The sequence below is a fragment of the Mauremys mutica genome, chromosome 2, assembly GCF_020497125.1.
Source record: "Mauremys mutica isolate MM-2020 ecotype Southern chromosome 2, ASM2049712v1, whole genome shotgun sequence".
NCBI lineage: Eukaryota > Metazoa > Chordata > Testudines > Geoemydidae > Mauremys > Mauremys mutica.
Genome location: NC_059073.1, coordinates 162052729 through 162078374, shown reverse-complemented (window position 1 = coordinate 162078374; position 25646 = coordinate 162052729). Strand labels below are relative to the sequence as shown.

Genomic DNA, 25646 nt, shown 5'->3' with positions numbered 1-25646 from the left:
ATACAGAAATGAAGTCTCTCTCTGCTTTCCCTTCCTCCATAACCTTATATACTTAGGGGTAAATCCACATCCTTTCTCTGTGGAGATCCCCTTTCAGTGAAATTGGATGAGAAGTAATCTGCATATGGAGGGGCTACTCAGGATTGGTACTGGAGGATGGATTTGCTCTTTATAGGTCCCTGAACAGCAATTTGTGCAAGTAACATTCTCTCCCCTCCATATAGCAGAAAGAGGAGAAAATGCTCTTAAGAACCTTAATATTACTTTTGACAAATGATTTTTAAGACTAACCTGCATATACCACTTCAATTGCCATCAGTAGGTGTTAACCTCATGCATCTAAGGGCAGAATTTAGCACATAGGGCCTGATTTTGAGCTCACTTACTCAGATGTTAATCAGGATTCCTCCATCCAAACACTTGGGGTTACATTTGTCAAAACCATTGTGAGATCAGAATCAAATGTTATTTCCAGGATAAATTTGTAATTTTGTAAAAATAAGCAATAGGGATTTAAAGCTATACAAAAAGAAAACCTAAATAAAATAATGAAATAAAAAAGGAGCTGCCAGTTAAACGGAGAATATGAATTTCTATCAATTTGGAGTGATTTCATTATTCACTATTCAGTTCACTATACTATCTCAAATTTACTTTATTTAGTTTGAAAGATATTTAATTCCTTACTTGTTTCTTCTGAATTTCCCTCCTTTTCTAATGTTATAAACCTGGATGTCTTAGTCAGCAGAACAGTTCTATTATCACAACATTAGTGGACTAACAGAGATGTGGAGGTATGGATAACCTCCTTTTTTCTATTTCCCTGAAAATGTTAGGTCCTATATCCATAACTCCATGGCGTGTGATTTACCACTGTGGTCCTCAATTAAACTGCAGCTGTTGCATCACAGTATGCCATTGCAGAACACATTAATTCATGCCAAAGCAAAAACAGAATGATACAATCTAAAACAGCAAAAAGCAATGCTTGATATTTAGAACATCTCTACTACACTTTAGGACTGTATGGCTGCTCTTTCATGAGTGAAGAACACAGAAATCATACAAAACAGACAAAGATTTTTTGAAATTAACTTTCCCCAAACTGTAGTTAAACAAAACATAATTTCTTTTCTGTTTTGCATTAAGTGATCATTTGGAACATCAGCAAAAGAAATTTGGAAGAATATATTTGGAAGCTAAGATTCTCTTTTCAGTTGATAATGTTTATTATAAGGAAATAACATATAACAGTGAGTTTCTCAGTAATGTACAAGTACTGTTCTGAAGAGTGACTATGTAAAAAATGCACCTTCTTACTCAAAGGAGGTGCTCCCTGTGGATAATTCACAGTCATATCCAATTGCTGAAGTGAAAAAAACATTTCCACATCCCACTCTTTAAAATATTTGACTTGTTAGCACCTCAAAGTCCATACAGATATGAGTGAGTTGTATTCTTATCTGGCTCACACATCACAAATAGGATTGCTTTATAAGTTCCAATTGCATGTTGATTAGATGTACTTGTACCACCTCAGAGAAGACACTGGTGCTGCACTGGTGTACCTGAGGATATAAATTGGCCTGCAGAATCTTTATACAACTGATGATGCATGAGAAAGAAGGAATCCTTAGCCTGACTCTCCAAAACCAAGCTGAGTTTACATGGCTCGGAACTGGAAGAAAATAATCTTTTTAGTTGTAAACGGAGCATATTTTGATACGGAAACCACTAAAACACAATAAAATTGGAATTTGACAATGTCATTTTTACAGAGTCACATTTCAGAAGTAGAATTTTGCATAGCTTTCATTACATTTTTATCAGCAAATTTAAATATGAATAAGCTCTGGTGGTCTGAAGCTGTTAGTCTTCACACTAAAAATGACACAGCAGACAGCAGTTTGATCAAGGGCTGATAAACTCAAAGCATAGACATTGCTGAAAAAGACATTCTAATGCATGTAAAATATGTCTTTTAAAGCAGTGCTTCTCAAAGCCAGTCCACCGCTTGTTCAGGGAAAGCCCCTGGCGGGCCGGGACGGTTTGTTTACCTGCCACGTCTGCAGGTTCAGCCGATCGCGGCTCCCATTGGCCGTGGTTTGCCACTCCAGGCCAATGGGGGCTGCGAGAAGTGGCGCGGGTCGAGGGACATGCTGGCCGCCGCTTCCCGCCACCCCCATTGGCCTGCAGCGGTGAACCGCGGCCAGTGGGAGCTGTAATTGGCCGAACCTGCGGACGCGGCAGGTAAACAAACCATCCCGGCCTGCCTGGGGCTTTCCCTGAACAAGTGACAGACCGGCTTTGAGAACCACTGTTTTAAGCAAATTTAAAATAACCTCTTTGATTTTGTTTTGTCATTTTAGATTAAATTTCATTGCTGATACAAACTACCCTATTCTATGAGAAAAAATTATTTCAAGTTCATTACTGGTTTTATATCTAAATGGAGAAGTAAAACAAAAAAGATGTTAACTGTATATGATGCCATAGAGATTACAATGAAGTGTTTTATTCAGTGGGACTATTTCTTCCCTCACACCCACTGTAAATCAAGAGCAATTCCTATGAAGTCAGTGGAGTCACAATGGTATAAATCGAGGGGAAAGGGAGAGAAAAATCAGACTCAGTATTTGCATAAAAGAAAAGGTCTAATTTTCTTTGGAAAGTTTGTAGTTTTCTAAACAATAAAAATACGACTCTAATCTTGAAACACTGAACCTTGAATTGTGATTATTTCTAAAAAATTCTAATATTTTACTCTATTTTTACAGAGACTAACATTTTTAGTTATTTTATCAAAATTCTGTGTCTATACCACCCACTGTGAGCCATATGTTCCCTTTTGTAGAAAAAAAACAAGAAATGGGACAGAAGTGCAAAGCAAAAAATTTCTGTCAGCAAGCTCACATACAGCTTGATGGACCTGCATAAACAACTAATGTGCAACAAACCAGAGGAGGCCTGGCTTTGACAACCCACTGTAAAAGACAATGGTGTGTAGATCCTGTGCTGTGGACAACAGGGTTGTCAAGACTTGAGTTTTTGCTTCTGTTTTAACCCAAGTTCCTTGACTGTCAACTAACCTAAGTAAGCAAACAGTTTTGTAAATACTAGTCCAAGACACTCCACAAACGAGCTGCAGGGGTGTTGTTTATTTGTTTGTTTGGGCACTACTGCCTCAACTGTAGATTAAGTAAATTTGAACTTTGGCACAGCACAATCCCTCGATTGCAGATGTACCTTCCTGTGACTGTTTTAATTTTGCAATGTATTAAATATCAAAAATAAGTTATTTAACCATGTACACTGGATCATTATATAATCTAACAATCAACAGGTTACCTAAGTGCAGTATGTGTGTATGCATGTGTGTGCGTGTGTGTATATATATATATATATATATTTGGAAGAAGGCAGGGCTGTGAAAGACTCCAGTCTTCCTTGAAGCAACACACAAAATGCATGCATGCATGGAACAAGGCAAGATCTCCTGATTCAGTATTTTTTCTCTTTGTATAGTTACTTCTGAGGGTATTCTGTGCCAAAAAAAATTAAAAATTCTGTGCACAATTTTAAAATTCTGCAGAATTCCGCAAATGTTATTCGTCAAATAAATGTGGAGGCTCCAGCATGGCACTGAGGAGCACAGGCCACTGGCTGCACAGAGGTGGGAGATCACTCTGCAGCCCCCCCTCCCCCCCCCGGGATGTGGATTCAGCCATGAGGCTGCACCCAACCCTGACATAGCACAAGGACCGGACCTGCCCTAGAAACACCCCAGGGCCCTGCCTCTCCATGCCAGCTGCACCAGGTGTAAGCAGACAGGCTCAGCAAGGCAGGATCCAAGTGTGGAGGGTCTGAGTGTGGAGCAGGGGTTGGCAACCTTCGGCACATGGCCCATCAGGGTAATCCACTGACGTACCGCAAGACATTGTGTTTACAATTGATCGCCCACAGGCACAGCCCCCCACAGCTCCCAGGAGACGCGGTTCACCATTCCTGGCCAATGGGAGCTGTGGGAAGTGGCGGCCAGCATGTCTCTATGGCCTGCGCTGCTTCCCGCAGCTCCTATTGGCTGGCAACGGCAAACTGCGGCCACTGGGAGCTGCGGGAGGCCGTGCCTGTGGACAGTCAATGTAAACAAACTGTCTCATGGCCTGCCAACGGATTACCCTGACAGGCCACGTGTGGTCCGCGGGCCACAGGTTGCCCACCACTGGCCTAAGGGGTTTCCAGGTCCTAGATTTGGGTTCTATTTCTTCCTCTGCCACAGACTTGTGTGAACCTGGGTCAGATTATGGCCAGATTTTCACAGACATTGAGCACTCACTGCTCCATTGAACTTCCATGAGCCAACACTTCTGAAAATGAAGTAATCAGTCTCTAGGCCTCAGTTTTCCAGTTGTAAAATTGGGATAATATTCACAGAGGTATTGTGAAGATTAATCCATTAATGGCTATGGGACTATCAGATAGTCCGAATGCTATTGAAAAACCAATACATAATTAAAAAAGAATATTATTTAAGGCACGGTTTGGAAAGTGTGCAGTGTATGAAGTGTGAGGCCACATGCTGAATGATGAGAATAAAAATGAATATTCAACAGCCGCCTCATTCACTGATCATTTCCCCTCCTGCTCAGCAACTGAGGCAGGGGTCCTGTGCTACACTTTGCAACCTAATTATTCTTTTAATACCAGAGTTGTTATGGCTGGATAGAAGTAGGATTCCACACAAAAGTTATATTGTACATGAATGCTAGCTTCTTCCCTTGGCATTTAACAGTATTAAGTGGCATTCTCCAGTAATAATCAGACACCACAAGAATTTAAATTATGCAACAAAGGGTTTTACATGTCTCTGAATCCCTGCTAAGGGCTTTATCCTATACTCATTGCGTACCCCAAACTTCCATGCACGCAATGGGATAAGCGAGAAATGCAGGATTAGGTCCTAACATAATAAAAGAAAGTCTGACATCTTGGTCCAAAAAAAAAGTCAGTTTTGCAGGTATTTTTAATTTTGCTTCAATTCTTCTGTCAATTCTAAATGGAAGCTTCTGATTTGGGAAGAGACATAAATCTCCAGTGTCTGATTGATACAACAAAGAAAAACATGTCAGAAATTTGCTCAATACTGCAATTCTTAATATAAGTTATTAATATTTCTACATGTTTTAGACTATTTTGGCTCTAACTCTGCTGTGTTCTGATTCCTTAGTCATTAAGTATCCCTATTGATTTGATATCTATTTGTGGATTCCCAAATATAGAGCTATTTTACATAGCTGGGAAGACACTCTGCAAATAGGACTTGTACACTAATGTGTATCATGGATGATCATTACATTACAGCTAAATCAATGATATTGACAGCTCTGTTTGTCTGGTATGCTGAAGCTTTATGATTCGTATCTGTATGTCTACAGTGTATGAGTATGTTGCATATATATAATATGAGAAAGAGAGACAGAGAACGCATTTGGTCCTGGTTTGCTTCAGTTCCAAAAATGTAAATGTCCTATTATGTTCACAAGGAAGATGCCTTGCAGCCTTTTTAAGACTCACACAAAATTTTAGCAGGAGAAAACAATTAGATAAGTTATCTGAAAACAATCAGATTTCTTTAAATAAGGCATTTAAAAGCTTGATGAAAACATTTTCTCCCTCCCACCACAAGCAGAAAAAATACTAAAACCACAAAACATATAGTCCCAATGCTAAGATTTTTCTGCCTGAGATTCTTTTGAGGGGAGGAAGTAGAGGGGGTTGCCCTTTTTAGCTGTAACAATGCCTTCTGCAATTTGTATCAGGCATTTTTACAAGCTACAAATACAGTATAAACTTTTCTAGCATTACTAATAAAATTTAGAGATTTAGTACTGAAGTAAAACACTTTATCCATAAAAGACAATTTTATAAATTATTTCCACCTACCCGTGCTAGTGCGATAAGTGCCTGTATGTGCTGGTTGCAGAGGGTCCCCCTGACTCTGGCTGAGACTCCTCATAGGGGGCTTCTGATACACTCTATCTTCGTAAATGGGATCTATATGGTGCTCTGGAGACTGCAGCGCCCTTAATTCGGAGCCAAGGTGGCTGTGCTGGCTGCTGTAAGATGCCCGAGACCCAGCTGCAAACAGATTTATACAGGAAATTTAAGAGAGAAAATCCTCCATGAAGCAGGATCCAAATTGATGAAAAGCATATTTGAAGACAACTCTTGTTTTTAACAAAAACAAAACAAAGAATTTTTAAAATGCAAAGAAAAATAACATGAAATGGCACCACTGATGCAAGTTAATCATCTTATCGGCATCACCCAACTGTCTGCTTTTGCTTCAAAACCTGATTTCCTCAAAAGGCAGAAGATGTTTCAGAGATAAATAAATACTGTGCAGGGCCAATAAAAATAATTTTCTCATGCAGGGACTAACAAACATGGCAAGTTGCCTTATCCAGGGGAACCCTATTGAAGGGCTCAACTGCCAAATTAGAAATATGAGGAGGAGAGCCAGAACTTGCCCCACGTGCTGTGCCCACATGGTAAACCTACAACTGAAATAAGTTAAAGCTGATGAATAAATGTGTTGTTCACATCATCAAAGCAGACCTTCTCACGGAAGTATGACAGAGCAGATATGCCTCATCAGCACTTTTGTCCTAGACTGTGTAGAAACCAGACTGCTAAGGCTTTTCACAGCCTAAATCCTCTGGGGATGAATAAATTAAACATATCTTCAAGAAATAAAATATTTTAAAGATGTAGTTAGAAATAAAATATCTTTTTAAAAAGATGAATCTGCATTTTACAAGACAGAAGAGTTTATCCCTATTTTTCTTATTCTAATAATAAAAAGTAATATTTTACTATCAGGTTATTAACAGAGAGACTTGTAAACTTCCAGATTTGGCAATTAGCCTAAACATTTGTTTAACATTTTAACATAAATATCTTGTTTATGTTTGTCTGCTTTGTGATCTATTTCCAAGGATGAGATTTGGGGAAGACATACAAAAGTAAAACATACAAAAGGTAAACCGTATTTTCATTTTATTAAATATTATAATTCAAGGCACAAAAATAAATACCAGACAATTCTGAGATGAAAGCACATTCTCTAGAGTTGGGAAGCTATTGAAGGTTTAGAGACAATACAGAACAGATTTTTTAAAGAAAAGAAAGAAAGAAAGAAAGATGCTCAATTACTGATCGGTAGATAATCAATCAATCAATCCAGTATGTGATTTTTCATCACCACAGACATTGACAAGAACTCATGTTACCCTCTGCTGTTCTGGATACCTTACCAAGAATTCCAAAGATGACTTTATTTGCAACTACTGTAGATATCTGGAAGTGGTCACGATTACCATAGATGGAGAAAACAGCAATGCATTGTGGGCGAAGTTTTCAAAAGTCTCCAACCCAAATTCTTTGAACCTGATTCTCAGAGGAGATTAACACCTCCAGAAAGGCTCACCCTCCTGCTGATTGGGCGTAAAAATACTAACACATTCTTGGTGACTTCCAAGTTTTTGTATGAACAGTTTTGCTTTCCATTTAATTCCATTTGTGTGTGAAAAAAAATATGTGAAAAATTGAGGGCAACATTTTAGAAACCATTTACCAATTTTCTCCCTATAAGTTTTTTGGTCAGAAAGAATGTGATCTCTAAATAAAATAAATTAACTACTGAAGAATTATAAATGGTGTCCTTTCTTTAGTTAATTTACAAATGAGTGCTGCTGTTGAGAGTGACGTGATGGATTCAGTCCTCAGTCTTGCTCCCACTGAAATCACTGGGAACTTTTCCACTAACTTGAGTGGCAGCATATCTTAATCTTTTAAATACATTTTAAAATGGTTATGCTACTAATTTTGTGGCAGAAGGCATAATTCAACTCCTCTTTTACATAACACTAAAGATTTTCTCTTAAGGACCTAAAGTCCTGATTCTACAATCCCTTATATACTTGTTTAATTTTAAAAAACACATAATCCCTTTTTATTATTATTTTCATTATAGTATTGTCTAAAGTAGAGGTCGGCAACCTTTGCCACACAGCCCATCAAGTTAACCTGCTGGTGGGCCACGAGACATTTTGTTTACATTGACCATCTGCAGGCACAGCCCCCCTGTAGCTCCCAGTGGCCACGGTTCACCATTCCCGGTCAATGGGAGCTGCGGGAAGCGGCGCAGGCCGCAGGGACGTGCTGGCCGCCGCTTCCCGCAGCTCCCATTGGCTGGGAACAGTGAACCGTGGCCACTGGGAGATGTGGATGGGGGGCATGCTTGCAGATGGTCATCGTAAACAAATGTCTCGCGGTCTGCCAGTGGATTACCCTGATGGGCTGCATGCCGAAGGTTGCCAACCCCTGACCTACAGGGCCATCTGAGTTTGGAGCTCCCTTGTGCTAGGCACTGTACAAACAAACAGCAAGTGACAGCCCCCGCCCCAAAAGAATTAACAATCTAAATCAAACTGGGGTCGGCGCTTGTGTAGGGAAAGCCCCTGGTGGGCTGGGATGGTTTGTTTACCTGCCCCGTCCACAAGTCCGGCCGATCATGGCTCCCACTGGCCGTGGTTCACTGCTCCAGGCCAATGGAAGCTGCTGGAAGTGGCGCAGACCGAGGGACTTACTGGTTGCCGCTTCCAGCAGCCCCCATTAGCCTGCAGCGGCAAACCACAGCCAGTGGGAGCCACGATCGGCCGGACCTGCGGACAGGGCAGGTAATCACATTGGCCCAGCCCGCCAGGGGCTTTCCCTACACAAGTGGTGACCCCAGTTTGAGAAACACTGATCTAAATAGACAAGACAGACAAGGGATGGGAAACAGACTCAGAGAGCTGAAGTGACTCAACCTAGGTCACACTGCAGTTAAGTGACAGAGCTGGGAACCCCCTGAAATCACTTGGACTACCTATGTACTTGAAGTACTTGCACTAGTGTTTTCAGAATTGGGTTCTAAGTAGTGAACAGTGATTCTTTCCCCCATAATTTTGGGGTTACCTGCTAAAGATTCTCAGATAAGACAAAAAGTGAATTAAATATCTAATAAACATTTTGAAAAATAGAAACCTCAACACAACATAACAGATATTATATTTGAGAGATCAGGTTTATCACTTTATTAGAATTTATACTTTCACATCAGTTACTTTCATTTCTCTTCATAGATGGTGAGAACTCAAATAAATATAAACAGTTACATTTTATTATCCTTCCTGACAGATTTGCAGCTTTTCTGTTGATGAGCTACTTAATGAAACTACAGAATAATGTTATGTACAGTGTACATCATTTTGCATAATTTGATAATTATCAGTGCACAATTTGGTTGGCATAAATAAGTATCAAGCACAGCACTTGTCAAGATATGTACTTGTATAAATCAAGAAATGTGTACTTTCAACTGAAAGGCATGTTAGTGCCTTTAACATGTGCACTAGCAACATGGAACATGATTCATTCCTATGAGATAATGTGTGATTTTGCCACTTTCACTCTAAATAATCAAGTGCCAATATTTGAATAGGAAATAATGGAAACTAGCAGCACTGACTGACTCATGGCCTTTTTCCAAAACACTAAAGCTTTATTGTGAGACAAAAAGGCAGAACATTCATTTCAGCACTTTAGCCTTGCAAAAAGGACTGTTGTAGAGAAAGAAAGAGAGAGAGAGAAATTTGCTAATATTTCTATACTTGTTGGCCTATTAGCATTTTCATTATCCAGTTCCTGTTTTCAAGTTTTGTTTTATTTTTTATAATTCTGACCTAGGTTTAATTTGTCAAACAAATTTTAAGTGTGGGAGCAACATGATTTTACTGCACATTTTACTTTAAATTTGACAAAAATAATAAAATAATCAGCTAGCCAAAAGCTATCAGAATAGGGAAAAACAGACACTGATTTCTGAAGCTTGTATTCCACCCATTAAAAAGTCTCTATGTGTGGTTTTCAGAGAAGCTGAGAGTTAATGAGAGCCGCAGGTGGTTCAGCATCTCAGAAAATCAGCTCCCAGATTTTGATATTGTATTTCTGGACACTTTTAGGACCAAAACACTCCCCTCAGAAAACGGCCACAAAAACTGTTATTTCAGTCTCACTAAATTACTATTGCCTGTTCCAATCTAGGGGGATGGGTTTCAGGTTCTGCAGAGCCTCTAAATTGTACAGAGCTCAGAGATCTAGAAGCAAATCCCAAGGACCCCAGCTCAATAGTGGTCCCCTGATTCTCATAGGACAATGGCATTTATTAAAACATATTTCTGGATTGCTATAGGTGGTTTGTTGTCCAGCAGAACAGAGTTAGCACCTCCAATCACAGACAGAAACAAACAGGAAACCTGTGCAATTGGCAAAGAACAATTTGCTCCCTGGTGCTAACCGCGCAAAGGAGGCAGATGGCTGCATTCTGCAACAGCTGAAGCTTCAAGGGTGATCTTTAAGGGTCAGTCTAGACCAGTGTTTCTTAACCTTTTTCATACCAGGGACTGGCTTGATGCCTTTCTAAACTGAATCAGGGAACTCTCAGGGACCGGCGCCAGTCCACAGACCGGTCATTGAGAAACACTGAAAAGCTATGACTAAGGGGATACGATAGACGTATATAAAATCATGACTGGTGTGGAGAAAGTAAATAAGGACATGTTATTTAATCCTTCTCATAACATAAGAACTAGGGGTCACCAAATTAAATTAATAGGCAGCAGTTTTAAAACAAACGAAAGGAAGTATTTCTTCACACAATGCACAGTCAACCTGTGGAATTCTTTGTCAGAGGATGTTGTGAAGGCCAAGACTATAACAGGGCTCAAAAAAGAACTAAATAAGTTAATGGAGGCTAGGTACATCAATGGCTATTAGCCAGGATGAGCAGGGATGGTACCCCTAGCCTCTGTTTGCCAAAAAACTGGGAATGGGTGACAGAGGACGGATCAGTTGATGATTACCTGTTCTATTCATTACCTCTGAAGCACCTGTCATTGGCCACTGTCAGAAGACAGGATACTAGGCTAGCCAGACGGATCTTTGGTCTGGCCCAGAATAGCTGTTCTTTGATGCCAAAGGCAGCTTACTATCTGCCCCAACTGCCTCAGCAAAATGCTGGAAAGAAAAGCTGACAGAATAGAACCCTAACCCTAGTAATACTGACAAGGAAGGGAAGATAAAGACCAGCTATATTTACAGTCATGTCTATGTAATACAGAAAAAGTTTGGAGCATCATCCATTATAAATCAAAGATTCTAAAAACTTCATTAGCCACATATCATACCTACAGGGCATAGATAAACCAAGGCACCAAAATCAATCCATATATCTTGCATATGTTAAAGTTGCTTAATCTTCTCAGCTATGAGAATGGCCATAGATGAGGTTTCAAGCAAGACTATTCCAGATAAGGTGCAAGATCCTTCTTCTAAAGAAATGCAAACTCTCTCTCCCTTTCTCCACGTTGGATATACTCGACTATGATATGTACGTGGAGGGAGAGAACAATAAACAACCTCTCCAAACACCACCCTGCCTTACCTGGCTTGGAAGTCATTATACTCTCTAGTTCCCCTACTAACAAGGTGAAGAGTAACAACCTCCCACAAAACCACCTTCTCAAGCTAGTAGATCTCTCACTTCTATCTGAATGAAAATAATTATTTTAGGCCAACACCATCCCCATAGTCTCCTTGCCACAAGACCAATCAGCTAAACCAAAACTGAACACAAAACTCCTTCAGACTGAACTATTGTAACCCATCTGATACCAAATCTTGTTCCTCCATTGTATCAATGCCCTTAGTGCCCCATCCTCATAACTTAATAGCAATCTATCTCACCCTCCAACCATTCTTCTCATGTATCTACCTCCGAATCTGCTTTCTCCCAATATATGTGATAAATTACTACCTACAAAGGTCACATCACAGCAAAAAACCACTAGTTTTAAGGGTTTTTTAAATATAAATACTACAGCTGATAGGAAACCCCCCCCCCACCCATTAAAGGAAAAATAAAAAATGTTTGGAAATGTTTTGATTTTTCACAGGAAATTTTCAATATTAATCAAAATGTTTACTTTGAATCAATTTTAGCTTAATTTTTAATTGAAATGTTTGTTTCAGTTTTTGAAAAAAAAAATCCCTTTCCCCCATTTTTTAACCAATGAATGAAACAGAATGAATTATGTTTAGGGTTTGGTTTTTTATGTTGTTTAGTTTGGTTTTTCCCTCACTTCCCTCCCCCATTTTTCTTCAACTTTCCTAATGCCACTCTATCTTTGCAAAACTTCTACAAGTTTTGAAAAGTTACAGAGGCAGTGACAGCAGTGACAGTACCTTTGGGTACTCTGTAACTTGTCCTAAGACCGAGCTGTTTTGAAATGTTACAGAGCAGAAAAAGCAAAAAATGCCTTCTTCCTCCCTCCTCGCAGAGTCAGGTGTGGGGAGGCTTTGTCTGGGCCGGCAAGGTAAAGAAAACCCTTGGCCCCTTTAAGAATTGCCTCCACCTTCCCTCCTTGTGGACACTTAACCTCTTTATGTGCCTTCATTAGGAAAGGGATCGATAATAAGACAGAAAATACCATCTTATCTGTATATAAATCCATGGCACACCCACATCTTGAATCCTTTTTGAACATGTGGATGCCAAAACTGAATGCAGTATTTGAGTACCGATCTCACCAATGTCCTATACAGAGGTGAAAATCACCTCCCAACTCCTAAACCCTACTCCCCTGCTAAAACATACAAGGATCAGATTAGTATCAGAGGAGTAGCCGTGTTAGTCTGGATCTGTAAAAGCAGCAAAGAGTCCTGTGGCACCTTATAGACTAACAGACATATAGGAGCATGAACTTTTGTGGGTGAATACCCACTTCGTCGGATGCATGTAGTGGAAATTTCCAGAGGCAGGTATCCGACTAAGTGGGTATTCACCCACGAAAGCTCATGCTCCTGTATGTCTGTTAGTCTATAAGGTGCCACAGGACTCTGCTGCTTTCAAGGATCAGATTAGTCTCTTTTCCCACAGCATCACACAGAGAAATCATGTTGACTGGTTGTCCGCTATAAAAATATAAGAACAGCTATACTGGGTCAGACCAAAGGTCTGTCTAGCCCAGAATCCTGTCTTCTGACAGTGGCCAATGACAGGTGCTTCAGAGGTAATGAACAGAACAGGTAATCAGCAACTGATCCATCCCCTGTCACCCATTCCCAGTTTCTGGCAAACAGCGTCTAGGGACACCATCCCTGCTCAACCTGGCTAATAGCCATTGATGTACCTAGCCTCCATTAACTTATATGGTTTTTTTCAACCCTGTTATAGTCTTGGCCTTCACAATATCCTCTGACAAAGAGTTCCACAGGTTGACTGTGCACTGAGTGAAGAAATACTTCCTTTCATTTGTTTTAAACCTGCTACCTATTAATTTAATTTGGAGACCCCTAGTTTTTGCGTTATAAGAAGGATTAAATAACACTTCCTTATTTACTTTCTCCACACCAGTCATGATTTTATAGATGTTTATCATATCCCCTTAGTAATCTCTTTTCCCAGCTGAAAAGACCCAGTCTTACTAATCTGTCCTCACATGGAAGCTGTTCCTTACCCCTAATAATTTTTGTTGCCCTTTTCTGTTCCTTTTCCAATTCCAGTGTATCTTTTTTGAGCTGGAGCAACCACATCTGCATGCAGTATTAAAGATGTGGGCACACCATGGATTTATATAGAGGCAATATGATATCTTCTGTTTTATCTATCCCTTTCCTAATGATTCCAAACACTGTTAGCTTTTTTTACTGCCACTGTAGATTGAGCACATATTTTCAGAGAACTATCCATGAGTCCAAGATCTCTTTCTTGAGTAGTGACAGCTAATTTAGACACCATCATTTTGTGTGTATATTTGGGATTATGTTTTCCAGTGTGCATTACTTAGCATTAATCAACATTTAATTTCATCTGGCATTTTATAGCCCAGTCACCCAGTTTTGTGAGATCTCTTTGTAACTCCTCACAGTCAGCTTTGTACTTAATTATCATGAGTAATATATCATCTGCAGACTTTGCCATCTCACTATTTACTCCTTTTTTTAGATCATATATGAAGTGTCTGAGAGAAAGTAAAAAGTGAGAAAAAAAAAAGAAAATCCCTAGATAGTCATTGTATTGCATTCAGTGGGAAAAAAGGGGGGAAAATGGGGAGAAAAATAAAAAATGTCAGGTTATTTGGTTTTGAAAATTGAAATGAAAATTTCAATATATTGAAAACAAAAGGAAATTTTAATGTTTAGAAGTTACTATAAAAATAGTGGGGAATGAATGTTTTAAAAAAAAAAAGAATCATTTTTGACAGAGAACATTATTTGGTTGAAAAATTTCAATCAAATTGACTATCTATTTACTAGACAAAGGAGCAATTACAGTCTGTGTACATTACATACATTTCAATAAATTGCCAAAATACTTCTTTACATTATAGACCTTCCATATGTCTAATTGTAATTTTAAAAAAAACATTACTTTAGAGCTAGATCTTAATATCTAGACTCTAGTTCATCAGGTGAATATGACCACCAATAGAGCCTTATATATCACATTACTTCTTTATTCCCCTGTGAAATTCTCCTGTTTCAGCCACCACTGGACAGGGCTCTTAGAGATCCAAGGTTACTCTCTGAATAGCTAGAGTTGAGCAAAGTAATGCACTCCCCTCCTCTCTAGGTCTAAGAGCTCAATACAGCCCTGTTTCCGGAGGAGAACATTAGGGTTTGTACTATGTTTATACTATTTTAGGTATGAGGTATGTGGGAGATAAAATATGTGGATGGAAGTGAGACAGTGGTTTGAAACCTAAGGATTCTGTAAGGTCTCATTTGGTTCTAGGAGCCATCCTGGAATGTTCATTCGACAGTTCAGCAGTGGGAGGACCACCGTGAGTAGACTCATCAGCTGGCAGTGGTTTGACCCAGGCAGGCTGAAGTTGCCAGAGATGATCTCTCCAGATTCCAGAGACTGATTCATCAGGAATAGAGGTCCAGGTTGCCAAGATGGTGGTAGAGAGACCAGATTGGGACATTGGACTCCATGGGTTATAAAAAGGAAGCCTGAACTGGGTTATGAAATGAGACTTGCCAGGACTTAAACAGGAGAGTGGATCCTGCCAGCTTATTAGTGCCTGAGTTTTAATAATAAAGTACAAGTTTGTTAACTGGAGTCTGGAGTGCAGCTGTGGTGCAAGGGGGATTTCTGCAGTGGCCTTTGAAAAATACCTACCATACCTATCTGGGATCCCCATTCATGGGGATAGGGTCTTTGTAACAAGTGAGGACAGGCAGCGGCGCCCTGAGGTAAAATTTCCAAGTGAGAAACTTGGTGGTGGCAGCAGGTAACCAACACTGTGCCATAGGAAACCCATGAAAGATACACACATGAATCATCACCAAAAAGTAGGATAAACTATGCATTTGAAGGGTTAGCAGCAGCCCTCCATTCCAAACTCTTGCTCCAACAACAAACCTCCATTCACCGAAGTGGCAGGTTCACCAGATGTATGATACGGGAACCCCATTAATGAGATATGATTTGGCTCAAAGTTGGTCACTTTAGCCACACACACCAGCTAGTCTCTATATTGCCATCTGAAACATTTTTCTCAATAACACATTTACTGAGTGCAACACTTACGTAAACACCGCACACAGATCTACTCAGATGCTGACTGGCTTACATGTGATTTTCATAATGTTTCAGATGACTCAAAGTTCCAAGTGCCAAACTTAGCACCGTGTGATGTAATGCAGTCTGGAAAACTGGGTTCATAAGGCAATGACTGGAAGTTATTTGATCTGCATTTGTAAATTTTTCATGAGACATACAGTATGGTTAATATTATTCATTTAATGTGTATGGATAATTCAATATAAGTTGTAAAAGTAGATTCCCATTACAGTATGCCCATAGGTGAAGTGACACAATGGCTCATACACAAAATTAAAAAGGACTGCCGTGTTTTCTAGCTTTGGAATGCAGTATGCTCTTCAGTGGAGTGAAATATGTCACACTGGGAATTTTGACCTAAATGGCACCCCTTAGCTGAAAATTCATTGACATGCATATTTATTCTCTGAGACGCATGTCATGAAATGCTAGTGTCCTTACAAAAAAAGTGTACAATACATGCTAGTTTAGTAAATGTATTGTTGGTCAATATGTACCTTTTGCTTGTAATGCTCAGGAACAAGATGTGAGAAATGGTGGATTCCTATATACAGCAGAAGTCTCTTTCTTTGACTCTGACATAGTGAAACCCCAGTTTATAGAGAAAATTCCAAACTACTTCAATGCATAGCATTCTGGAGACTACAATACCAGTTATAGTATATCTCAATTTATAATGTTAAATTAATCGGTGAGGAAAAGGAAATTAGGTGACCTATTTCTCTGTAAAAACTTTTCACACTAGTCCTAATCAGACATATACTATATCAGCTCAACTTTTTAACCCTAGAAGTTTTAACAAATGATCTTTTATTTATCTCATACTGCTGACTTCATCTATTAAACTGGTTTCATTATATGCAGTAAAGAAATTACCATGAATACTGGTCGAGAACCAGAGGAAAAAATAGAAGAAAAAATGTCAGCACATACATAAGTATAGAAATGGTTGAAATATAGACCATATCTGGTAGCAACACTGATATAGAAACCTCACCCAAATCACAATTTGTACATCCACATATTTCCCTCAAATCAACAAAAAGAGATGATATGTATATGATGTACCACAATGGTGATAAAATCCGGGGACAAATCCTGACTCAGACAAAATTTCCCATTGACTTCTGTAGCAATTTTGGCCAAATAAGAACTGAATAAGGATATCTCTTTGATTCATAGTGCACAGAGATACCACACAGCTACATTTTTTGAGATATGTCAAAGAACAGAATAATGCTCTTAATGTGCAGCACCCTGGGGACCAAGAGACCAAGGAGAGAAGAAAGCATAGTGAACCCAAGCATTCAAAATGAATACAAGTTTTAAACATTATTTACATGACAGATGGTAAAATTAACCAGTAAAACACAACAGGCCATATGGCTGAACTAGCTAATGCATGCATTGGGTGTGTCACCAAATGCCTCCAGCATACCCAAGACATGTATTAAACAGAACAAGCAATATGGTCTGGAGTGCCTTCCTCTTAAGTGGGTATCTTTTTCCCCAAATAGTATTTCTCAGCAGTTCAAATAAGTAAAAAAAATATTTCTACACCATGTATATTAGTTCTCATTTTTTAAACATATGGTACATTTGATACTTAATGTTTCCACTTTATTTATTTATTTATTTTAAGGTTTTCAGAAGCCTTGCATTTTTTTCAGCCCTCCTTTTCGGGGGACTGCTCCTCTCACCCCTTGTAAAAACTCTGACTGAACTGAAAAGCCTGATAACATGCAGTGTTTTTTAAAATTCAAGCTAAGTTTTTGATACATGTTTTGGTTCGTGCTGTGGTATCAGACCATAACAAAGTGAACACGTGCTATAATATATAGGTGCTTGGGTCTGGAAGAAGGACTCCTGCCTGCTTGCCTCCCTCCCTGCCCAGTTTATGTTAGATCCCCTGTGTAAAGCCTATTTACTCATGCTTTGTGTGTGCTTTGCACACAGTTGACCCCCAGTGCAGGTGGTTTGTTTTGTTTGTGTTTATAGGCTCTTTGCTGGCAAGCAAACAGTCAGACAATGATTTCTATGGCAGGAAAAATATCTTTTCTATAAAACAGATGAAAAATGCATTCAGTTTGTTTTATTCTCAAGCACGATCAAAGGAGAGGTAGATTTTGTTGAACTGCAAATGTATGAAATGTCTCATGATAGATACAAATTCATAGAATTTTAATAAATTCACATAAAATGTCCAGTATAGTTGATTTAGTACAGATTATCTATTGTGCAGCAAGCATGGTAATGATTTTATATATGGGATATTATATGAACCTCCTCCAAACCTAGAGCATTTTGAACATCTTTGATCTGAAAATCAGGTTGGAAATCTCATGAGATTAGGTTTATTTGTGAAATTTCCAATACGCTTTGGTTTTAGCTGCACTTCTGATCCTGCAAAAGCGGTCTCTTTTATTGGACTTTAATACTTGCACCTGAGGTGCTAAAAAGTGAAAAAAATGTATTAGGATTTAATAAAAATTCTAATGCTAAACTTTTTGAACCTGAAAAAAAATTAGCATGGTTCATTTGGTTTTGGATGAAGTTTCAGGACAAATTGTTTTCACCCATATGTAAAACCTTAATTCTGCTATTCTGTGTTAAAAACAGAAAAACCTCCTACATGTGTTTCTGTCAGTTTTTTATATTTACTTTTACAATCCCTCAATGCTTTTCTGAACTGCAAACCACTATTGCATCTTTTTAATTCTGTACCGCTACAAATGCAGAAGCTTTCACAAGCTTTCACAAAAAGAGTCAGTACATTTATATTTTGTGAAAGCCTTTTCTTTTCCAGGTACTGTCCTCATTCTGCTCAAAAGCATTCACCTACTTAAAACATTTCATCACAAATAAATGTCTAGAGGAAAAGGAGAAATGTGACTGGGAGCTAAAATGAGATAAGAGGTAGAGATAGCCAGCTACAGACAGCAGATTAAAAATCACAAACAGGTTTGGGGAGATAATTCCTGTTTCATTTCTGAGACAGAAAGCTGAATTGGGGGGAATAAAAACACAAACACCAAAAAAAATCACCACCCAACAACAGCAATCTGCCTTTACTGAGACAGAAGATAAAAGATAACGTCATGAAATATAGCTTTTTACTGGGTTGGCAGTTCATTTTTCTCCCCTATTCTTTCAAACAAAAACCAAAACCCAAACCTCAATTTTAAGTTAAATAAAAACAAACTTTTAAAGGAAGTATTGTGCATGACTGGAACAGACACCAATGTTTTCTAATGTAAATCAACATTTCTAACTTTCCTTTCACTAACCGCTTTAGCTCAAGGTTGAGTTCTCCAGAGACAGCATGGTATTACTAGAGAATGATGCCAGGCAACAGCACGTATGTTGTCTGGGTAGTTAACCACTGCTCCATGACAGTTTCTGACTTCAAAATAAAATCATGTTATGATCCCAGAGCAGAACTTATTTTTTTGGCTTAATGTCTGTTTTTTTTAATCTGCACAAAGATAGTAGCAGTAATAATAATAAATAATAATAATAATTATTATTATTATTAATAATAATAGATTTGACTCAATTTTGTAGCACAAAAGCTTGTTTTGCTTAGACAGACTGATATTATTGCAATGCATTCAGCTCAGCAGGTGTAGATACAGAAAAATAATGTTAATACATACGGCTGAATATACCCCCCAAAACAGGTAAACAGTGAAGAAAACCACAGCATGTCTTGTAGATCCTACACTTAACACTTGTTCCACAAGAATTGCAACTCAGTAAAGGAAGAAAAGTGTGTATTTAGTATCTAATAGCCAGTTCTTCCTCTCCATAGAACAAACCTGTACAGAGTACAAGAAACTGATCAATAACCCTGTTCTGCCCAAGAAACAATGAGGTCTAAGCATCCAACCTTCACACATCCCTGCAGAGCTCAAGAGAGCCTCCAGAGGCCAGTGCTACGTACACAAAAGCCTAACTGGTTCCAAAACAGCCAAGTTACCCTGTAACCCAGCACTACTATTCTGTGTTGACTATGACAACATGTTCTGTTTGCAAGCACGTGTTCTAGGCCTCTGAAATTTCACTGTTGAAGTTCAGAACCTTATATTACATTTGGGGGTTGCTATCAGAAAACAGAAATAATATGTGTGACTTTATTTTGTAATTTGGTTTTACTATGCATATTGCATGTTAATAGACACATAAGAAGTATTACAATGTTGTGGGCAATAGCCTTAAAATATTGCTTAAACTTATATTTTATTAAGAGTATAGATAGAGGACCATAAGATAGTATGTATACTTTTACATAAAAGTCATCTTTGATGTAATGTTAATTTCAAACTTTTTTCCATAGAGGCTTCTAGCTAAACATTCAGATGAGACCACTGATTTCTATATATCACTAAGAACCACTGTGTGGTTATTTTGTGACTTTCTAGGGAAAACAGGCTTCATTAACTTTCACCATCCCACTCAGCACAATGAAATAATATTTTTCTTTAGAGATCCACCAATATATTCCACATTCATCCTGGTTTGGTTAATAATTTGGGTTAACATTACATCTAAAATAGAATTCATAGTATATACACAACTTTTGATGGATAATTACATGTAAAGAAACTTTTCCAGATAACCTATCTATATAATATTATTGCAACTATGCCACTGAAAGAAAACTGGAACATGAATTAGCCTTTGTTAAAATATAGGTGAATTAATTATGAGTATTTGTTAAACAGCTCCTTTGTATTACTGAAATTTATGTAAAAATGCAATATGCAGACAAAATAATCTACCTATAAATACATATAGCAGCCTCCACTGAAGGCTTAAAAGTAACCTTATATAAGTAAGGAATATCACCATAGAATTTAGAGGAATACCTAGGTATTCTACTAAATAAAGAGAAGTTTAGCAAGTATAGGCAAATAAAAAGAATAATGAAATATTGAGGTCATGCCAATTTATCTAAAGCAAATTGTCAGAAGAAACTGTACAGAGAAAATAGACTATGGTTCTCACTTTTAATTCATTTTATTTATTCATACAACACTTATCACCCTGGCAGCTATAAACTTACTACACATTTTACAAAATAAAACCTCACAAAAATATCACTTGCATAAAACTACCCAAAATAAGTCCAATTGAGGACACAAAACTGATGGCTACAAAAATGGCAGCACAACTGAGTCATTTTTCTAGTAATAAAAAGTCAAAAACTAAAAACAAAACAAAAATCAAACAAAACAAAATCAGAATAAATACATCTTGCATTTCTTGCACTGAGTCACAAAGCTCACTAGATTCTGGCTGCAGCTGATGGGTATGGGAAGGAAATTCCAGAGGCGAGGCCCTAAACATAGAATGAGTTCTAATGTCCTAAAGAGTTCAAGTCCAGGAACTAACACCAAGAACTGGCCATCTAATCTTAACTGGCACAGTAAATGCTACAAAGGATTTTGGGTCAAAAGCTCTCTTTCAAAGAACTGGGTCCCACTTGAATCTTTCTGAGCTTCAGTGGTTATCACAAGCACCTACAATTGCATTTAGAGCAAACAAGAAGGCAGACCTCAGACAATGTGTTGTGTATTCACTGCAGTTTGCCATACTCATTATATGGACAGCTGTATTCTGCTTTAGTTACAGCTTCTAGGTTCCCAAACTTTTTACACTGCGGCCCTCCCCTCCCCTGTCCACTCTCCCCCTCCCCAAATGGTGGTTGCAAGCTGGGGCCAGGGTTGGGGCTGGAATCGCAGCTGGGCTGGGAGCCAGGGACCGGGGGAGGGTCTGTGACCAGGAGCGGAACTGGGGAGGGAATGGAGGGGGCTGGGACTGCGGCCGTGGTCAGGGCAGAGCCTCACCTGGCCTGTGGTTGGGGCTTGAGGCTGGGGGCGAGGCTGGGGCCATGGCCAGGAGTGGGACCACGGCTATGCAGGGAGCCAGGAGCTGAGGCCAGCGCTACAGTTGGGGGTGGGGCCGGAAGCAGAGCTGTGCCGGGAGTAGAGCTGGGGGTAGAGCGGGGCTGGTTGGCACTCCCTCCCCGCCCCTCCGTGGGGGCTGGCCCAGGCCCTGCAGTGCCCGCTTGAACATTCCTCTGTGCCCCACAGTTTGGGGACCACTGTTCTGGGAAGACTTCAATGGCAGTTCTACATAAAGAGAATTGAAGTAGTCTAGATAAAAGTGATAGTGCCAATCTTTAAAGGCAGAAAAAGGAGGAGCTGAGGTACTAGAGACCAGTCAGCCTGACCTCAATACCTGCAAAGGTACTAGAGCAATGTATAAAACATTCCATTTGCAAATACCTGGAGGATGAAGGGATGATCACCAGCAAGCAGCAGGGACTTACCAAGAACAAATCATGCCAAACCAGCTCTATTTCCTTCTTTGCCAGGTTAACTGGTTTGGTGGATAGGGAGAATGCAGAGGACATAATATACCTGGACTTTAGCAAGGCTTTTGACCCAGTCTCACATGACATTCTTAGAAGTAAGCTAGAGAAATGCAGGCTCTGTAGAACTACCACTAAGTGGATACATAATTGGTTAAACCACCACAAACAAAGAGTAACTATTAATTAAATAATGTCCTATTGGAAGGAAGTCTCAAGTGGGGTTCCACAGGGATCTGTTCTGGGTCCAGTGTTATTTAACATCTTTATTAATGAGCTGAATGTAGGAATAGAGAGCATACTGATTACATTTTCAGATAACACAAAGGTGGAGGGGGGTTGCAAACACTTTGGAGGATACAACTAAAATTCAGAGAGATCTTGATAAATTGGAGAACTGGACTATACACAACAAAAATGAAATTCAATAAAGACAAATGTAAACTGCTACACTTAGGGAAGAAAAACCAAATGAACAAAAACAGAATGAGAGTTGTGGTGGATCATAACCTCAACGTGAGTCAACAATGTGATGCAGTTGCAAAAAAAAAAAGGGAAAAAAAGCAAATGCATGCAAGTCATGGGAGGTGATAGTACTGCTCAACTTGGTGCTGTTTACGTCTCCAGTGGAATACTGTGTCAAATTTTGGTCATTGCTGTATAAAAAGGATGCAGGGAAACTGGAAAGGATCCACAGGAGAGAGACAAAAATGATCAAAGGGATGTAAGATGTAAGCCATATAAGCAAAGGTTGAAGGAACTGGATATGTTTCATTGGGAAAAGAGGAGATTAAGGGTGGGGGAGAGGGGGGGAGACATGATAGTGGTCTTCAAATACTTGAAAGGCTCCATAAGGAAGATTGAGAAAACTTGTTCTCTCTTACCACAGGGAGCAGGACAAGAGGCAAAGGGTTCAAACTACAGCATAGCAGATTTAAATTAAATCTCAGGAAAAACATCCTAACTGTAAGAACTTCCCTACTGTAACTAGAACAAATTGCCTAGGGAAGTCATGGAATCTCCTTCGCTGGAGGTTTTCAAAAAGAAGCTTGATAGCCATCTGTCTTGGATGGTTTAGATGCAACAAATCCTGGGGGGTTACACTACATGACCCTTGCAGTCCCTTCTAAAAAAAAAAATTTTTTTTTGCCTGACCCACATTAGGAAGCAATAGTCAGAGACTGGTCATTCATAGATAATGAAAGGCAGCACAAGCTAAAGGCAATACATGAAAGTCTGGGGACTGTGATGAATCAGACAACACCAAAAGGTTTAAAAGCATTTTTGCAAACTTAACTGCTGCAGATATCACCTCCACTCAAATCTGCAAGTGCTTTATCTTGGCAAAAAGCATAACTTTCAATTTATCTGAGTTGAGACACAGCCTATTCACTTTTACACAGATCTCTATCTTGCTCTTCAAGAGTAATAAGCTTGCAAACCCTGGAGTCAGTGAAACAGAGATGTAGAGCTAAGCATCATTAGTATATTGAGAACACTGGAGCCCAAAACACTTCACAATCTCACCTAGCAATTTCTCATACATGCTGAACAGGAAGGAGGACATGATGGAACTCAGAGAGACATGTCTCCCCACAAGAGATCCATTGAGGAGGTCAAGTAGTTGCCTAACACTTGCCACACATACGTCCATCGGTTTGAGGTTTGTAGTTGCTATGACCCAGGAGAAGGAAGTTCTATTTGACATAAGCAGAACCACAATGGAGGACTGTAAAATTCATCCATAATGCAACTGATTATACCTGTAGCAGGTTCTCCAATATCAGTGTTCAGTCTTCTCCCCGGCCACTTCATCCACTACATACAATTTGTATACCATAAGACCAGCAAGGACTATAAGGATCTCTATCATAATAAAAATGAAGGGTATGCCCTTACTCCCCTCCAAGATATGAAGAACATGGTGAGAGACCAAAGAATCTTGACACGCTTATTAACAATCTCCTGTCTTTCATGCCAAAGAGATTTACATTCTATTGTGCAGGGGTTAACATTAGAGTTTCTGATCTGAAATAAGCTAGAATTTGTATCACATAAATTATGTAGCACCTGGATATATGAATGGGCACAAACTGAACATATGAATGCATCCATTCTGATATAGACAATATAGCAAGAGGATTTTTTGTTTAAAAAGAGATTAATTATCCCTCCATCACCACCCCCAGCACCTCTGGAGCAAGAAATGTACAGGGGAGTCTCCTCCATGCTTAGGCACCATGGCCCACGTAGCATCACCCCCTCCCTTCACCCATGTGAGCTTCAGGACAAAAGGAACTGCTGGGAGGAGCTAACTAAAGATTCTCTTAGCAACAGAAAAGCGTCTGAAGCGGGTACAGCTGTACCATGGAGGAAAGAAGACCCAGCCAGGGTTACTACTTCCACACCATCCTAAGATCCGGAATTGTGCAGGGGATACCACCTCCCTGGGGACACCAAGGCCCATGTAGCCTCAACCCTCCCTGAAGCCATGTGAGCTTGGGGACAAAAGAAACTGATCGAAGAAGCCAGCCAGAAACTCAGTCAGCAGGAGAAGAGAATAGTAGCTCAAGCAGGGACCTGCTTTGGACTCTGATGATGTTATCAGTGCCTGACAGCTGTGCACATTTTTTACTCTGGACATTCTTTCCCCTCTGCTGATTGGTTGTTTGCTCCAACTCCCTCCCTCAGAGTCTGTTCATTTCAGCTTCACTCCATTGCTCTCCATACTCCTCTTATATGCTTTCTGTTCAGTTTACCCCTCTGCCTCCCTCTTCTCTCTATTCAGTGAATCCTTTCTCTGCAAAACTCTCTCTTTTTTTATATGAGAAAGAAAGAAAAAAAAAGCATGGAAGTAACATGACGTTTGCAGACCATCACCTTCTTCACTCTGCTTTTATGTTATATCCCTTATCCCCCAATTCTTTTTTTGCTTATTTAAATTGTAAGCTCTTCAGAGTAGATAGTGACTCTTATTGTATGTTTGTGAGTAATACAGGGAGGTCCTGTTCTCGGTTGAAGAGAATTGGCAGTAAAATAAGAGAAATAAAGTCAGCCAGATAGTGCAACTATGGTGTTTTGTACTTGCATCAACTTTGGGACCAGCCTCAGGATTTTGTATTTTGTATGAAACAGCTTGGCATCACAAGGTGTAGCAAGGAGGCCAAATTTTAAGTTTCTGAATGCTCTCTGACCGGGAAACTAATGAAGGCACATTACTGGAGGCCTCAAAATAGCCTTGTGTTTCGCCTTGTTGACTAAAAGGAAAGTGCCAAAACAGAAAAAAGAACAGTAGGGGTAAAAAAAAAAAAAAAATCAGAACATGAACTTCTGTCCCAGAATTAAAGGGTACTCACAATGCTCAAATGTATAAAACTTGTATCGGGTAGAAACAGAAAATTACTAAAATAATAATAAAAACAAGAATAACCTATCCTGGTAGAAATTAATAAGGCAATGTTGTTCTCTTTTAAAGAGAAATGTCTATGAAAATAAATTAAGAGGGAGTTAAGGAAAACACTTGAAAAATATTGTCAT

General features: G+C 39.2%; 1 protein-coding gene across 4 annotated transcripts in view; it reads right to left on the bottom strand.

Moving 5' to 3' along the window:
- The window catches only part of CTNND2 (catenin delta 2), a 1196137-nt gene that overhangs the window by 441722 nt on the left and 728769 nt on the right, over nucleotides 1–25646 (bottom strand). For all 4 annotated transcript variants that reach the window (XM_045005428.1, XM_045005429.1, XM_045005430.1 and 1 more), the window contains one exon: nucleotides 5944–6138. In XM_045005428.1, coding sequence (XP_044861363.1) covers nucleotides 5944–6138 — 195 coding nt within the window. The remainder of the gene's footprint in view (nucleotides 1–5943; nucleotides 6139–25646) is intronic.